Raw genomic sequence first — 18131 nt, 5'->3', positions numbered from 1 at the left:
AACAATAACCCGAGCAGTTGAGCGCATTAGTCGTTACACTTTTATTATTCAATGGGGAATCCAAAATCAGTATGCAATACTTTGTTATTCATTCATGAATCCAAATTATTTTGGGGAATAAAAATAGAGAGAAGATTTGCAGCACAGAGTGAAACATGGTTTAGTGATAGTTGTCGGTACATCGAATGGTACAGAGCAAAAAAATTAATAAGATTCAACCGTTTTCCATCACGGGTCACGTTGATGCTGCCCACGGATCTATTTCACTGTGTATCCATGGCAACATTTTACTTCCTGTTTCTCGCAGCATCTGTTCGTGCGAGTGAAGACTTCTTAACGTGACATTTTCCAAATTATTTTGTTGAATTCAAAAAGGAAAAAACTATTAGCTATTGTGTAGTTCAGGCTCGGATTTAGGGCTGCAACTAATTATTTTGATAATCGATTAATCTGTTTAGTATTTACTTGATTAATCGATTAGTTATTTGGTCCATAAAATGGTAAAAAATGTCAATCCTGTTTCCCCAAAACCCTAAGACAATGTTTTTTTTTTTATCCACACACCAAAGATATTCAGTTTACTGTCACAGAGGAGCAAAGAAACCAGAAAATATTCACATTTAAGAAGCTGAAACCTTTTTTTTCCCATAAAAACTACTTTAACCAATTAGTTGGCGATTAATTTAGTAATCGATTACTAATCGATTAGTCCATTAACTGTTGCAGCTCTGCTCAGATATATTTAATCAGGTAGAGCCTTCGCTCCAAGTGTGTCTGTGGAAAGATACGAAGAAAGAGTCGGACGCAAAACAGATCATCAGACTCAAACTCGGTCCCGTGGCCCGTTTTGTTTTTTCTTTTTCTATTTTTGACTTTGACACAAAATCAAAGTTTGAAAAACAAGAGCGAATGATTTCTAAACTTCCCTCTGAATTAACTGGACACACGAACCTTTGACTCGTGTTCAACATGTATTAAATGTGTGATAATATTTGAGCAGCTGGTACATCCTAGTGGGTTTACTCCGCTGACTTTGGTACAGAAGGTCGGGGTTCGATTCCTGGGCCCTAAGGCCTCGATTGTTGTAAGCGGCTTTGGACAAAATGAATGTAATGTCAAATTTGAGGGTTAAAGAACAGTTTACAACCGCAATCGTCACTGCTGACATGCCCGACATCTCCGTGAGCACTTGTATCTCGATGCAGCAGAGATGCGTCGTCGTCGTCTATTCCCGGGGCCACCAGGGTGAAGCAGCGTTCGCGCGCCGCGTAATGTTGCTGTTGTTCATTACGGCGCCTCTATCAACCGGGGTTAATTGAGCAGGCAGCCATGCGAAGCTCCTTTCCTTTTTTCTGTCTGACACAAACTGCAGGTGCATCTCGGCTCTTCTCTCTCGATCCATTTCCTCGTGTTTTATGGCCGTCGTGTCGCCACGTGCAGAGCATCTACCGGAGGGAGAGGAGCCGCCTCCTACTGCAAATCAGTGGCTTGTAATTTGGGCACTTTGGCTCTGCGGCTGCCACGGCGACTCGTTTCCCACACCGCCGCTGTCGGTTCATCGCGTTCCGTGTTCAGGTGGAATCGTCTGACGAGCGGCGGGAGGCGGAAATTACAGAGCACTCAGCTGATGTTCATCCTCGTGATTTTTTCAAGAAACTGAACTGTGATTAATTTGATATCAGCAGTTTAAGTACAGAAATTAAAAGCTCCCACTATCTTAATCAACGAAAGGAGTCAACGTCTTTTCAGTTATGAGTCTTTTGTTTGTGGCAGCCGACGTGGCGCAGGTGAAATATGCTTTTTCACACAAGATGGACTTTTAATTGAGGCTCCGTTGGCAGTGCCAGACGAATGAGATGCCGGCGTCCGCTGTCTTCGGAGCTGGTTGATGGGGGAAATGTCAAAACAGCCACGTCCATTCTTCACACGGGGACAGAGGCAGCGTACTAAGAGGGTGGGGGGGGAGAAGCTGGCGCTGTGTGCTATAGCTTCTCTTTAAACAGTCTCGGCCGTATTACTTTTCCCCGTACGGATCAGATTTCCGCCTCAGTGGAGACCCTTTTAAAAGCAAAGCAGGTCCGGGTCTGAAGCCGGACTCGACTGTAGTGTCTCGCAGTCTTAACGACACCGATCGCTCTTGTTTTGTCGAGCTGTGACGCCGGAGTCACAACACGGTGACAGACCACGAGAGGAACAATCTTAACTTTCTTCAGAGGGATTTCAAAGGCCGAGAGTCTCCAGCGAGGCAGTCAATTATTTCGCGGCCGACGTCAGAATGTCTTCTGGTTTTCGCGCGACGACAGAAAACTCCACCTGTGTCCTATAACGGCCTCACATTCGCCCCTTCGTGAATAGCATTATTTGGATTATGGCCTGTAATCGGCTATTTGTTTTAACGAGCCCTCGGGGAGGGCTTCCCCCCCGCGCCCAACGCGCAGGCCCCGTGTCGGCGGCCGCTCAGTTATTTTACGAGTGGGGTGGGGATTCCTGAGCACCCTGACCTCCGCGTGAGTGAAATACGGGCCCTTGGCTGGATCTCAAGTCCGTCGCTTAACTGGGGGACCCAGACACACGAAATGGCCGCAATAAAAAGCAAGGCCCATAAATTCTCCGGGGGTGGGGGGCCTGGTTGTCTGTGCTGTTATGTCAACACTGACCATAATTACAAGGTAATAAGGACACGCTCTAAGTGCTAAATCAATGGTGCTAACAAACTGTTATTTTTAAAGCCGCGGTGTGATTGACTGCCGACGTGCAGGACGGGATCGCCGCGGGCGCCTAGTGTCATATGGCCACGAACTGAGGAGAACATGCCGATTGTATAAAAGGCGCTCGTCCATCATTATTGATCTCTCACTTACTGTAAAGTGGGGGCATTTTTACTGTATTTCTGTGTTTTTTTTGTCCTCCCCCCCTTACACTTGTGTGGTGGCGTGTGCGTGCGCACGTCTGCATGTCGCTGACAAAGTAAATAAATTAGGAAACCTCACCGCTCATATGAATCCCATTAGTTCAGGAGGATTAATCCCGTCGCGGCGCGTCTGCCGCTGGTTTTCCAGCGACGCCTAACTCGCCTTCCGCAGAGCTCGAGCGTCGACGCTCGGCGAGCCGATGATGCATGAGGTGGAGACGCGCCGTGAAATCCATCTTGTCATTTATTTATTTATCTATTTATCTACTATTGCTCCGGCTTTTCATTTCTGAAAGAGAGGGTGCACCCCCCCCCCCCCCCTTAATACGCATTATGATTTTACAATGACATTCTAGTGTGTGACGACTAACACAGCCAACATGAAACACACACACACACACACACACACACACACACACACACACTCAGATTTTTATTTTACTTGAGATGTTTCACACATTTGAACTGCAGCATCATGAGGAGTAAGATCTAAACTGCAGCTTATCCCCACACGCAAATTAGTTTTTAGATTTACAACGTGTTGGTGCAACATGGCGTTCATTCATCGCGGCCATTTGTTGTTGCTTCTGCCTGACGTGTGCGCGACGCCTGTTATTACACCGTCAGCCACACTGAGCCCATGAGGTTGTCCCGCATTCTTGTCCATCTTAATTTATGAATCCCCACAATCAAAAGACGCGGGGCTCCACAGGTCAGCCGTCACATTCCTGTATTCCCACAGGCACTCGTGGAGAACGGGCGGGATGGAGTGGGAAGAGATTTATGGCACGAACCCATCCAGGGTCCTTAAAACTCTGGCAAGCGGCCGCCGCTGCTGCCACCTCCCTCTCTCTCTCCCCCTCTCCATCTCTTTCTCGCTCTCCTTCGCCCCGCTCTCCTTCTCTTTCCTCTGTCACTGTCAAACAGAAACAGAGAGAGAGAGAGAGAGACGGGCCGGGCCAATCAGGTGCGTCTCCCAAAGCGGAGCGTCATGTCACATTTGCCTCGTGAAGTGTTCTGACGAGGAGAACGTGGACACCGCTGACACCTTGTGGCCGAGTCTTGTAACAGGATGACGACTTATACAAACACCCCAAAAACTTGATTTACAGCCTCATAAATCCTCCAAAACAATCATATTAGGATATAAAAAGAATGAAGGAATTTTGTGCTTTAATGGCAACTTCTCTATCCGCTCTACTTAATTCGGGGGCGTCGCAGGATTCTTACAAGCTGCTTCGCTCCACAGGTCACAGCCACTGAAAGCAGCTGAAGAAAAGCAAAAGTGTGCAAACAATCAGATGGGAAAAGTCAAGCTAGAGAGACAAAGAGGGGGGGAGTCCTTTATTCTTTTGTGTGATCCCTGTCCCCCCCCACCTCACCGTTTCTCTGTCACACACACCCATTTAAAGACCCCTGGCTGCTTTTGTGGCCATAGACACCAAGACGCTATAGACGAGGCAAGACATCCTATTTACCACCCGGAGTAGCAGGGGGTGAGTCTGGGGTCCGGGGTCACGCAGGAGGCAGCGGTCATCCCCCGGTCAACTACAGTAGGTCATTATTCAGCCCGAGCCAATAGCCCAGAACCACCGTGTCCGAGCAACCCCCAGCCCCCCACCCACCCCAACCCCCCCAATCCATTCTGCTTAATTATTATAAATGAGGGGCGGCGTAAACAGCCATCATTACAGACACTCAGTGGCAAACACAAATCCACTTTAAATTGCTATTAAGTTAAGGAGCCATCCGTTAATCCCCGGCGTGCATTAGAAAGGAGCGGCGTAGGGTGTGTTTTTTTTCTTCTTTCGTTTTTATTAAATCTCATCGTCCCCGAGATATTTTCAAATGTTCTCGTGCTCTGTCATGTTTCCAATTTGAAGCCAATTCACTGATTTAATTAAAAGCCCACTTGGAAGAGAAAAAAATGGACACTAAGTAGCCATTTTCTATCTCTGCTCGTGCGGAATTACCGTCCATATCTGTGGGTGGATTTCGTCAGGATTTTTTTTTTTTTGGCCCACGGATAATAATATCGTTATAATAATAATAATTATCCTCCCCAAAAAACTTTGCGTTCCCCCGACAGTTTCGGGTGTGACCAGGACGTGTGTGTGGAGTGTACCTGAGGAGGGCAGGTTCCAGCCTGACGGCAGATTACAGATGATGGGGCTTCTGTCAAGGTGTTCATGTTTCTTTGTTAGGGCAGCCCGTGATGGAGGAACTGCAGAGAGCTGCAGTGTGTCTGATGAGTCCATGTAGAGGGGGGAGAAAACAGAGAGGATGCTAAAGGAAAGGAGGGAGGCGGCTGGAGATGAGGAGGGAGGGAGGGAGGGAGAGAGTGTAACACCCAGGCGGCGGGTTCAGCAGCAGGGCAATGAGAGACTTCCTGCGCTCCATCACGCCCAAGGCCTGCCTCAGTCAGCTGGTGGCCGAGGAGAGATGCCTCATGTGTCAGGCTTATTAGCACTCCCCCTACTTTGTATGCATCTGGGATTGTGTGTGTGCGCGCGTGTGTTTTCATCTGGGAGCATGGGGGTGTGTGTGTGTGTGTGTGTGTGTGTGTGTGTGTATGAGAAATAAAAAGGGAAGAGGACATTCAGCAACAATCTCCTCAGAATACCTTATTCTAAAAGAACTTTTTTACAAAGCTGTGGTTTTTTGAGAGGTGTGTTGCGTTAAGGTATGCGGCGGTGGTGGCGGGCACCGTGACCCGACACCTGCCCCCCCTCGTCCCCCGCCGCCTGCCGCCGCATCCGACCAACCTCGACTCACCGTCTCTCTCCGCTTCAGGCTCGGCTAGTTGTCGATCCGTCCTCCGGGTCGGGGTGGAACGTGAGCGATGGGGCCCATCAGAATGCCAAACCATTAGCCAGCCCCCTGAGTGGTAAATAAACGATCGCGCCGGTACACTGCAGGTGTTGTCATGGCAACCTGCTCCCAGTGCCAGCCCCCCACCCCCCCCCCCCCCCCCCCTCCCGCTCTCTCTCGGCGGAGGAGTCACTGGGAGGTTAACGAGTCAACGCGCCGCCGCCACCACAACACGGTGCTGTTTGGCTCCTCCCCTCACTTTCCTCCCACACCGAGGTGATTTGATCTGCGTCCAGGTTGCAGCTCTCATACACACTCACACCGTGTGCGTGTGTGTGTGTGTGTCTGTCCCGGTCCGTCGTCTCGTTAATGAGACGTTTTGCCGGGACTCAGCTGCTCCGACTCTCTCGCTGTGATTTAGCTCGCCCGCAGAGCGTCTCGGAGGGAAACGTCCTCCGTCTCACACAGAACGCTCAACAACAACTCGTCCCATCAGTGAGTGATGGGACGACAACTCTCTGCCCCCAAAACTCAAAGCTTCAGGTGCAAAAATCACAGACACACACACACACGCATGCAAAAACAAATCAACCCAAACGAGGGACACAAACAGAAGGAAGAGGACGTGGAGGGACTCAGCGTAGCTTTTTTGTCATTTGGATAATTTACTCTTCGGAATGTCCCTATTACAGCAGGTGTACTCTGGATGAACCCGTCCCGAGTGCGGCGGCAGAGGATGGACTCCTGCACGCCTGACAGAGACCCCCCCCCCCCCGCTGTGATGTGGCAGTCATATTAAAATGGCGGCGCCGATAATCCAAAAGACCTTTTCCCTTCTCTGGGAGAATTTGAGAGCGGCACCACAGATGGGCCACGGAGATAAATAAAAATCTCTTGTCACTAAGGTTGGTGGAATAGTGCTGCGACGCCCCCAAGGGAGAGAAGAAACAGTTTCACTCTCTCCCCCCTCGTCCGTCTGTCTCCCCTCTCCTCCTCCTCCAGAGCCGGCTCTCCACAACCGGGCTTTTCCCCTCGTCACTCCTATGGGGAGCAGGGAGGGACAGTTTGGGACTTAAGTTTCCCCCGAGTGACGACGAGTTCAGACACACACACACACACACACACACACACACACACACACACACACACACACACACACACACACACACACACACACACACACACACACACACACACACACACACACACACACACACTGGACTGTCGAGTCAGAGTTTGTCAGAGACCTGAGAAAAAGTCAGAGTCTAAATGTGGAGGCCTGGATGGTCGCTCTTGATTCTCATGGTTTATCACTTTTAAACGATCCTTCTGGTCCAAACTCTGCCCATCGGCCGCATCGCTCCGGCTGCACAGAGGAAAGACGAGTTGTGATGATCGGCTGAAACCGTCTCAATCTGCCGGAGTACGTTTGTGTTTCTGAAAACGAGAACCCGTAAAAGACACTGGAACTGCAACAGTTAATCAATAAGTCACCGACTGCTAAATTTACCGGCAACTATTTTGATAGTCGATTAATTGGTTCAAGTAGTTTTTATGAAAAGAAAAGTCAGAATTTCAGGATTTCAGCTTCTTAAATGGGAATATTTTCTGGTTTCTTTGCTCCTTTATGACAGTGAACTCAATATCTTTGGTGTGTGGACAAAACAAAACATCATCTTGAGGTTTTTTGGAAACAGGATCCACATTTTTCATTATTTTCTGACAACTAATCAATTAATCCAGGAAATTATCGGCAGATTAATCGGTGAAGAAAATAATCTTAATAATTGTTGGTCGCAGCCCTAAAAGCAAGAAGTGAAAGTCTGACTCAAATCTGATGAGACGTAAAAACTTTTTATGCACATGTTTCTGCACAGACGTGGAGCACGTGTGTCGTTGAGCTTTTCATCTTCTCCTCGGTTCTAAATTATAGAAGGAAAAAAAAAAACGGAATTGTTCATGCAGCCATTCTCAATCTGCCGGAGACGAGAGGAGAGATGAGCGGCCGCTCCATCAGGACAGGGGGGGGGGGGGGGGGGGGGTAGACGGCCGGCTGGTGCCCCGTCCTGCCCCCTGGTCTCGGGCCAAATATTGATCGAGCACAGATCTAATCGGAGCTCAACTACTGTGATCAGATGATCGTGTGGTTCAAAGCACTTAGAGATCACAGATGTAAGAATGACTGAAGGAGTCTTTCGTTCTAACAAAGCCCCTGGCTTATATTTTCACTTTCAAAAATATTATTTAACTGAATATTAAACTGAGTAACCAAATAATTGTGTATGAGCAGTTTAAAACTTTGTTTCTTTTAATGAATGAAAACGCAATGTAAAATCTCTCCCTCCCTCCACAGTTTGATGTCGTTCATTTACAATTTAAAAACTTACATAAAAAAGAGGAACTCTAGTACGAGGCTAAATTTTGGCTTTAAAATAAGTGTTAAATATTATATTTTCAGAATCCTCTTGTAGGATAGACAAGCTGTTCCTCCAATTTACTAAAAGTCGAGTGATTGTTTCACTGACGAGAAGAAGCACATTTATTTTATCTTTATTGTCAATTGAAACTTTAGAAACTATAAACCCTCAATCATTTGGTCTATGAAAAATGCTCATTAGACGCTGCAAAAAAACCCCCTAAAACTGCTGATTGTGTTTCACCTGCTGTCAAAACACCCTGAAGATATTTATTATTAGTTATGGAGAAGATCAAATTGTCTCAGCTCAAGATTCTGTTTCCCTGTCATGTTTTATGATTTCAGACTTTGTCTGAATTGTCTGTGTTTCTTTTAATCACAGTCCAAACATGTTGATTTGTTATAATTAGTCTGTTGAAAACCAGTCGTGACTTTTCATCCGTGACTAAACATCAGTTTTATTTCAGACGCTCGTCGTCTCGATGGTGTCGTTCTCCGTCCTCCACAGTTTGTGAATGAACGCTCCTCCAGGTCAACGCTCCCCGACGCCTCGTAGAAAACCACACGTGGCCGTTTCCTGTTTGGGATCTTGACTTTTCTGTAAAATTAAAAAAGAGCATTTCTAATTTTATGATTCAAGCAGCCTCTTAAAAAAGCGACGGGGGGCAAATATAACTGCGGCTCAAATCATTCGAACAGCTCTTCTTGTGTTAATATCACGAGACCAAACTTACCAGTAGAAAAAAATTAAAATGTGAGATCTGTGTTTTTTGTTTTCCCCCCGGACTCGTGGTGGACTCACCGTTCTTTATTCTGTTCATTTCGGGCCGCAGGAGTACAACATCCACGGCTGGTGGGTCGGCGAGCTGAGCGGCGCCGTGGGCATCGTCCCCAAGGACTTCCTGCACCCGGCGTACATCCTGTGAGCTGCGACAGGTACTGAGGCTCACGCTCTCTCTCATCATCAGCACTATGGGCCCGTCACACAGGAACAGTTCCCCCGGTGCTCGTCCACTCGCCCGTCGAGGCCCATTCGGTCGTTGACCTGCCGTTTATGGCATCTGCTGGCGGGAAGAAGAACTGCGTTAAAGCAGCGTGATGGCCGACGGGCGACGACAGATGTGTGCAACAAAAGCACGATTACCACGACAGACGTCGTGTTTAGGAAAATGATTCCCTCGTACGGTCGGAGAGGATCAGCTTAAAATGAAAACTGAATTATTGATGAATGTTTCTCTGATAGTACGTGTGTTTTCTTTTCTTCTTCTACAGAGCTGCTGCCAACAAACCCACACAGGCCCAATGGTGTAATTCCAAAATGATTCTCCCTCATAAAAGTGTAAATGACTTCATGTTCATCTGCTGCATTTATTACTTCTTTTTGTCCACTATATATAACGTTTGTTATTAAGACTCCGCCCTACTCTGTCCATTGAGAGATGGAGCCATCAGTACAGTTATGGACAGAAAGTTAAGACAACAATTTTAATAATTGCTAAATTACGTTTCTGAAGATAAAAGCTGAAACAGTCTCTGGTTGCAGCTTCGCTAGTTTGAGGTGTAACATGAATATACATTTTAAATACATTTGGCTTTTGGACCATTTAAATTAATCAGCATATTCCACTTTTTTCTGTAATAATATGGAAAATTAAAATAAATAAAAGGAAAAAAAAACGATTAACTGGTTTTAGATTAATATGAAAATTGTTGATGAATTTTGAAATATTTCCTTTGTCTAGAAGTTTTTTGTCATCACTTGAATACATAATCTTATATACACGATGTAATATACAGTTTTTAAATATTTTCAACTACATAAAATCTGGAGTACAAGAGAAATCTCAAAAACATTTCCTGCAGGTTTTTTCTTTATTCAGTTTATAAACTCATGGTTCCATATCCACCCACTAGGGGTCAGTGTTGCGCCTCCGTCTGATGTTTAAAACCATCGAACGTGGAAATAAAAAAGTAAAAGTGACATGTGACAAAGAATAAAGACAAAAATAATTTGCATAAAGTTAATTAATAGTTTGTATGTTGACAGGACACGTCAGTCAGGTTGGAGTCATTCTCCCGTAAGAACCATGTTTTTAAAAGCAACCCAAGTTTGCAAAAAAATTAATGTCAAGTTCTCACGTACAGTGGAGAGGAAACTACAACAACAGTAAATCCAGTGACAGTTTAGGATTTACTGAACAGATTCATGACTGAAACAAACAGTTGAACGACAGTCAATATTTCTAGCTTTTGCCACAAAAAACAAATATGTGTAAAGATTTATTTCTAGGTGAGCCGATACAATAATCTGTGAGTCCCTTTTATAAAAACAAAACAAATGAATCACAATCAGCAGAAGTTTGTGGGAACCGAGTCAAAGGTCCAAACTGTTAATATAACATTTATTTTAAAAACGAGTTCTGCTGATCAGTTCAACTGTGGTTAGTTCGAAAGCAGCAGAGTCGTGTTGTAAAAATAAATGTGCGTATATATATTTCCATCAAAACAATAAATTACTGTTCACAGATGAAGCTGAGTGAGTGTAAACCACTGTGGTGTCGCTGTGCAGGTGAATTCTCCTTCCAGTGAAAGAAATGAAAATATTATATAAAATTATGAGAACAATTATTATTATAAATGTCTGATACCCAGTCGTTTTGAAGTGAATGTAATATTTTAGTTTAGAACTACTAAAACTCTTGGTCATGAAAAAAAAAGTTGAACACAAAACCAAATATTTATTTGTGCTTTGTTGGGCTAAAATAATTTTTTTTTCTTCCTTTCTTTTATTAATGGATCTCAGCACCAAAAAAATAAAAACCTTTCTTTCTGTGAATATGATCAGGTATATTATATTTATTTTATTTTGATGAGGAGAAAAACGGTGCCTGGATGTAAATGAAGATTTAAAAAATTGGATAGAAGCTATTTTAAAAACAAGTTGTACGACTGGTATCTTAAATAATAGTGTGTCTCCGTCCTCGTTGGAGACTAACGGACCAGGTCGAGTGGGAACTCTCTTTAACGGACCACGCCTCCTGCCGCCTGCCTCGTTTACCTGAGGGTGTTTATAACTAACGCACCTGCACCTCGCGAGTCTCCTCGGAGGCGTCCGGACTCGGCGAGGACGGCGCTTCCTCCTCCGCACATTTACCGTCGCCGACTCCGGACACGGTCTCTATGACGCTGAAGTCTCCACTTCCAGACAAGTCTGTACCGGCGATGGTCGAGTTCAGGTCCAGAGAAGTCAGGTACTGCAGGTGGTCGTCGTCGTCGTCCACGGGGCGTCCGTTCATCTGCAAGTCCAGAATGTTCCTGCCGGACGCCTCCACCTCCGACCAAACGTCCTCAGGAGGCGTTTTCATGAAGCCGTTCGCCGCCCGGGTCGACTCCTCCATCTCGTCGCAGACGCTGTCCTCGTCGCTCACCTGGACGATGCTCTCGTTGGACGACGGCAGCGAGGCGCTGTCCTCGTTGCTCTCGTCTTTGCACACGACCACGTCCGCCTCTTCTTCAACTCGCTTTTGGTCCATTTGTTGAAAGGCGTCGCTGCTCACGTCGTCAGTTTCTGACCGAGGCGTCGTCTCCTCTTCGCTTCCAGATTCACCACTTTGATTGTCATCCGACTTCTTCGACTCCTCCGCACAGCTGACGTCTGACACTGTACCCTCGGTGTGTGCGACCTCCGAGACGATGTGGTTTACTAGAACCTGCTTCTCCGGGCAAACGACTTCCGGAACTTCCTCCTGGGATCTGGCATTTATTTCCGTGACCTGTTCCTCAGAGTCATTGTCCTTAAAATCTAAAATCACTAAAGAATTTATACATTTTTCTGGCTCGCAGGCGACCTCGTCTACATCCTCCTCCGCAGGACTCTCCAGTTGAACGGCCGTTTCCTCCATTTCTGAATGTTGCACGACATTTTCTTCTGTATCTGAAGTCACAACACCTTCCTCTTCCTCTCTTTCCGTACACTCCCCCTCAAACTCGCTGCCCTCCTGAAAGCCAGTCTCCATGGGCGAGTGCACCTCCACCGGTGTCTGTATCTGACAGCTCCTCTGCTGGGTATCTCCAGCGAGGCCGAGGCCTTCGTGCTCGTCCTGGCCGTCGCCCAGGAAAAAGGTGGCCTCCGTGGGGTCGCGGTCGCACTCGACGACAGCCTCCAGGCGGTTGTTCTCCTGTGTGATGTTTATTGAGGATTTGTCCTCTGCCTTGTTCTTTTCTCGGAGCTCCATTAAACTTGCCAGAGGGTCGGAGTCTCCGCACGAGAGAAGCTCGGGGCTGAAAGTCTCTGTCGTCTGGAGGCTCGGTTGATGAGGTGCTGGGCTGTGCAGAAAGAAGGAGAAACAAAAAACAAAATCAACTCAAACAAAGCTAAATTAAAAAGGTGAAGGGACGATGCATCATAGCTAAAGTAGCTGTACGTCAGGAACTGACCTCTCCATGGACTCGTACGAAACGGTCAAACTGGGCTCCTTGATGGAATCGTCCTCCGGCGTCTGAGCCTGAGCAAGGCCCCAGTTGGACGAGGCATACGTGAGGATGGCGTCGGTCACCGAGTAGGGCGTGTGGCCCTGGACGCAGTCCTGGATGTGACCGACCGGCAGCTGGGTCTGCAGGAAGAGGTGCAGCTGGCTGTCGGACAGGCACACCGTCATGTGCACCACGCTGTCGGGACAAAGGAAGGATGACTATGAATATCTGACATATAGTTGTGTCTGGACATTTTTACAGCATATTAAATACTGAGCTTTTTTTATTTTATTTTAGAAGACTAAGACGAAGAACTAACTTGTCCAAGAACGCCTGAAGTCCTTTTCTTCTCCTCTCCAGAAAGTCCTCATTGCTGAAGGAGAAGAAGGATTTTCCTGGAAGCTCTGGCACCGGCCTGGACGGAGGACAACAAGCACACAGAGTCTCCATTCAACATGTCTGTACACAAAAGCTAATCTACTTCAATAAATCACACAGTTATTTATGAAAACTTTCAAATGTTAATATGCGGCCAAATCTTCCCTCAACATTTTCTTTTCTTTTTTTCGACCACAGTCAGGAACAAAAGAGCGACTTAGAGGAAAACTGCTCCGGCACAAAGGTTTTACTGTCTTCTAAATAAATCATCGAGCAGTATCGATGTTTATGGCAGCGCAACAAGCTGTAAACACATTTTTAACATTTATAAAGTTGATCTGACCAATGTGTTAAGAAAAGCAGCCGACACTGAGCAACAGTGTCGGGGGGGGGGGATATCTGGCTCTTAAGCTTAAATGCTCCGCTATGTTCGTCTCTATCTACGTCTGTCTGCAGTTTGGGGCTGAGCTGAGGTTTTTAATTTGTTTTCAAACAGCTCCAGAGCCCCCGTCCTGGGATGAAAAGCTCTCTTAACATCTTCTCTGGGGAAAGAAACAGAAAACAGGAGGAGGACAATCTGCTCACAGCTACTTACACCAGACCAGTGTTCTTCTGCATCTTCTTCCTGAGCCAGGAGAACTCACTGTAGCGCCGCCGCACGCAGGACGTCTTGGCAGTGAAGGCTTTACTGTTGGTCTGTGGAATGAAACAAACAAACAAAAGAACAAACACATGATCACACGGAGTCAAAGGTGTGAGGCAGTATAACAATCCTGACACACACACACACACACACACACACACACACACACACACACACACACACACACACACACACACACACACACACACACACACACACACACACACACACACACACACACACACACACACACACACACACACACACACACACACACACACACACACACACACACACACACACACACCGTCCTGTGTCTCTGTGGAGTTTCCCCGTCTTGTAAGTAATACCACCAAAATAAAATACTAGTTTTGAAATAATTTAAAATATGACTCGACAGTAGCTGAATTTATACTGAATTTTTAATGTCGTCGTAATTTTGAATCCGTGGTAGGAACAACTGAGTTGTATGGAAGTTGTAAATTATTTAAAGGCAGAATAACACATTTAGTAACATCATAATAAGAAAAGTATGATTTAACACCAACGTAATTTTTCACAATTTACTGCAATGACGTAACAATTACTTCTCGTGTTTTTGTGACTAATGCGACTGGGATGACTCGTGCTGCAGCTGCTAACGGTGGAACGAACGTGTCGTCACATGCCGCCGGGTTCCAGGGACGTGTGTCCAAAGTCCGCTGGTGTTTGCGTAACAAGGCGCCTTCAGACAGAACGCAATCAGTTACAGTGCAGAGCTGCTCTGGTTCAGTAAAGCAGACGGACAAATTCCATGAGATTAGAAGTTCCCCGGGAAGCACCAGCTCTCGTCTCGATCGAGTCACTCACTCGAAGCCGCAATAAACAAAATTGGTAAGCAAGTCAAAATAAATAATAATATATATTATATAATATAGAACTACCTCCACCGTATAGGATGCCATTATTCAGACATAATATTATAGCTGCAGCTACTAGTTTTTATTATTTGATCAGTTGACAAACTGAAAATAAATCCGTAGTAGTAAAAACATTTTTTTTACAGAAACCTCAGACATTTCCTGATTCCTGCTTCTCAAAGAGTGACAATTTTTATTAATTTTTTCCTTTTTCACATGAAAATAAACTTAATATCGTTTGATTTTTGACCGTTGGTCTGATAAAACAAGACGTGGAGATGTCAGATTGCGCTGCGGCAAATTACAACATCTTTAACGATGATTTTTTTGACATTTATAAATATTAACATGCAATATATCAATAACAGAAAAAAACGTACTGTCCAAAATCGTACTGTCCAAAGTGGGAAAAGATATATATATATAAACCAGTAGGAATTATTAGGTCAATAATAAAATACCAAATTTATTTATTTATTTTCAATTTTTTCACATTTTCCCTCCCAAGTAATCCCAATGTTATGATAAAAATATATGAAAAAAGATGGTTGGGTGATTGGATGGCTAAATTAACAGATTCATTTATAATTCTGGAACAATACAAGTGGGGATTTTACAGCCAGGTTTTTATTACAATTTTTTTTAAATTGTATAAAAAAAAATATTTGTAAATTAAATTCAATACTTTCTAAAGCTTTAAAGGTTCCTCAGTGAACTAGTATCGTCTTGTATAATTTTTGTAGTTGCGGAAGTATTTTTCTTGAAGGTGTTTGTGAAGTTATCTGAAATAACAAGAGGAGCAACTTGTTTGGACTTTTCCGTGATTCTGCTCACGTTTATATTCGTGCAAAGATATAACAAACGAACCACAGGACAAACGGTGTGAGATCATGTGATGATGTCTCACGATCTGTTGCCAGTTTCATGAGTCAACATCCGTCCGGGCCACAGAGCCTCACTGCTGACGCAGCAATCCTCAGCACAACACGACCGAGCAGCGCCGAGACACGATAACAACTCCCGTCCACACGAAATGTAAAGAATCCGTCGGCTGCAAACTAAGTGGTTTTCCCTAAGACTCGGGTCAAAAGGGGTCACGAGGTGCTTATCAAGCGTATGGAATCTGACGCTCCAGGTTATTTACTGCTGCTTTTACATTTGACCTGTTTTTGTGTATGACTAAGAAAATTATTTTTACATTTGTTCAGTAGTGGAAAAAAAAACACCTACTGGTAATAGTTACTGACAGAAAACTCCCTCTAACAAAAAATAAAGCAACTCTCATTAAAATACAACGACGAAATCAGCAAATCTTCACATTTGAGAAGCAACAAGGAGAAAAGTCTAACATTTCTGTCTAATGACTTTTAGCTCCAGAACAAATGACTTTGGTACCATAATGTAGCTTTGTGTCAATACTCACATGAAGGAATATTTTAAAATCCACGTATGAATTCCACGAGCCCTCGTTCTGAATGCGGGGATCTTGGACCCGCACGGCAACAAACTCCTGAGGGACGGAAACAGAGTCACACTTTCATTTCGTTGAACTAAATAAAATAATAAAACTGCTTTGGTGTTTGTGACTGTAATCGTGGTTGAAATAACGGAATAAGATCTACATTACTGTGTCTTTTACACACATTTTTTAAGTTCCTTGAAGTGCTTTTAAACATCAGCGGAGGTGTTGTTATTCTTTGGCATTTATCAAGAGAGGAACTTTATTAGAAAAACGGGGTTTAGTGTTGTAGAAAATTCCCTTTTAGGTTTCACTGGAAGATTTGATGAAGAAAAAGAGAATGAGGAAGAAAGTTACTCACATCTTCCTGATTCCTGTTCATCCTACTGAGTGCCGCACTGCAAGAGACAGAAAAAAAGACAATTCAACAAACTGGTTCAGCCGTTGTCATGACATGAGTCGATGACTCATCCCCTGAAACAGAAGCTGGTCAGCTAAAATCCACCGGGGAGCCCTGACAGGCAATTCCCTTCAACCGACATGAGCAACGTATTCAGACTCTTCCAAAGAAGAAGCGTCACTTACCGGGTTTCTTCATGAGCCTTTTCTTTAAACAATAAAGGATGCCACTGCGTGAAATATTTGGTACCAATACCAAAGAAGACTCCCTAATATGATAAAATGTCCGAAGCGATATCTTTTTTTCCTGGTCTCACAATCTTCCCCCGTCAAAAGATATTCTATGGATGATGTCATGTAGCAGAGATTACTGTAGCAGACTGAACTGGACATAAGTTTCTTCCCGCCCTCGAGCCCCTGGCGGATCGTGGACAGATCAATACCTGGGCCAACGGGACACCGGTCGGAGACACTTCCTGTTGGAGGGTCAATAAGAACAACGACCCCAAAGGAGACAAGAAAGAAAAAAACCACGACAACGTTAATGTGCAAATGAGCACGATGAGACGAACAATGGCCGTCGAGAGATGACTGAGGAAAAATAATAACCGCTAAGTCCAAAAATGACACGGTCACATCGTGTACAGGACTTCTCTTTCACACTGGACTTCCTGCGAAGAGGGGGCGTGGTCGTGATGGCTGGGGGGGTGGGGGGCTTTTATTTTCACTGCCCCAGGTCCTCACATTGTTTCATGATCCGTCCATGGTGGAAACTATTTACTCCTCATTAAAATGAAGCAGATGTCGTTGGTGTGATGGGAGTTTGTCTCGATCCATCTCAGAACACAAGTCAACAACCACGAGCAACATTTCACCAACCACATGTGGAGGAACATTCATTCATATTGTACAAACAAAGTGAAAGCTACACAAAACAACTTCCTGTTGACAAGAGTGATTAGACGGTGAAGCTGTCCGAGCAGCTTTTAAAATAAATAAATCAAATGGAGTTAGTTGGTAAACAAGCTGGCTAAAGGAGATGTTAGCTAATGGCTAACAGCTAGCCAACAGCTACTCACTCTCACGGTGTGTGTGTGTGTCGGCTCCGGTCGCGGTGTGAGGTCGGTTGCTGTCGGTGCTGCTCCGGTCCGTCCGTCATCGACGTCCGTGTCTCTGGTTCGAGGGAACCTCCCTCCCCGGACTCAGTGGCTCGAGTCCCGGACCTGCTCCGGGCTCCATTTCGCAAGTCACAAGCGCCGCTGCGACGTCACGACGTCGCGGGTTTTTAATGGGCTTCCGGGAATGCGCGCGTCGACGTAGGCGACGGGGCGTGGTTTAGAAGGGAAAAAAATCGGAATGAATTAAATTAATAACTGATTTGATTGAATTAATCAATTCATTAATGAATTAACAGCAGCACGTTTCCCACAAAATATGTACAATATATACACAAACCAATGTAAAAAATTTACACATTGCAAATAATATAGAGAATAATAATATTATAAAGAATTTACATAAATATGAATAGTGGATATTAATAATGGAAATAGTGCAGTAGTACAATCAGTTACCATAACAATCATTATACCATAATAATAATAATAATAATTATTATTATTATTATTTTTAGTAATATTTATATTCTTACTATTACAGGTTTGAGTAAATATACTCAGTTACTTACTCAGAGTGTGTAAAAACATTATTATTAATAAAGTGAATCAGTTGTTTATCTGTCA

At 44.8% G+C, this 18131-nt stretch overlaps 2 protein-coding genes across 5 annotated transcripts in view; one reads left to right on the top strand and one right to left on the bottom strand.

The window, feature by feature from the left end:
- The window catches only part of skap1 (src kinase associated phosphoprotein 1), a 31763-nt gene extending 22277 nt beyond the window's left edge, over positions 1-9486 (top strand). For both annotated transcript variants that reach the window (XM_035612393.2, XM_035612394.2), the window contains exons 14-15: positions 8972-9074; positions 9411-9486. In XM_035612393.2, the coding sequence (XP_035468286.1) occupies positions 8972-9064 (93 nt within the window). In that variant the 3' untranslated portion in view covers positions 9065-9074; positions 9411-9486. The remainder of the gene's footprint in view (positions 1-8971; positions 9075-9410) is intronic.
- On the bottom strand, positions 8257-17701 carry snx11 (sorting nexin 11). 3 transcript variants are annotated; one of them, XM_035612367.2, is made up of 9 exons: positions 17469-17701; positions 16352-16388; positions 15955-16041; positions 13585-13685; positions 12931-13026; positions 12576-12806; positions 11222-12464; positions 8941-9202; positions 8257-8736 (listed from the first exon to the last, which is right to left on the bottom strand). In XM_035612367.2, the coding sequence occupies exons 2-8, from the start codon at positions 16370-16372 to the stop codon at positions 9191-9193; spliced, it is 1791 nt and encodes a 596-aa protein (XP_035468260.2). In that variant the 5' UTR covers positions 16373-16388; positions 17469-17701; the 3' UTR covers positions 8257-8736; positions 8941-9190. The 3 variants fall into 3 exon arrangements, with proteins under 3 accessions (XP_035468260.2, XP_035468262.2, XP_035468261.2); XM_035612369.2 differs by having other exon boundaries at positions 8941-9199; XM_035612368.2 differs by lacking the exon at positions 17469-17701 and adding an exon at positions 16833-17422.
- Between the last annotated feature and the right edge of the window lie 430 nt (positions 17702-18131).

This window comes from Scophthalmus maximus, chromosome 16 (genome assembly GCF_022379125.1).
Source record: "Scophthalmus maximus strain ysfricsl-2021 chromosome 16, ASM2237912v1, whole genome shotgun sequence".
Lineage (NCBI taxonomy): Eukaryota > Metazoa > Chordata > Actinopteri > Pleuronectiformes > Scophthalmidae > Scophthalmus > Scophthalmus maximus.
Note: the sequence above shows the minus strand (reverse complement) of the source record. Positions and strands in the feature narration are given on the sequence as shown.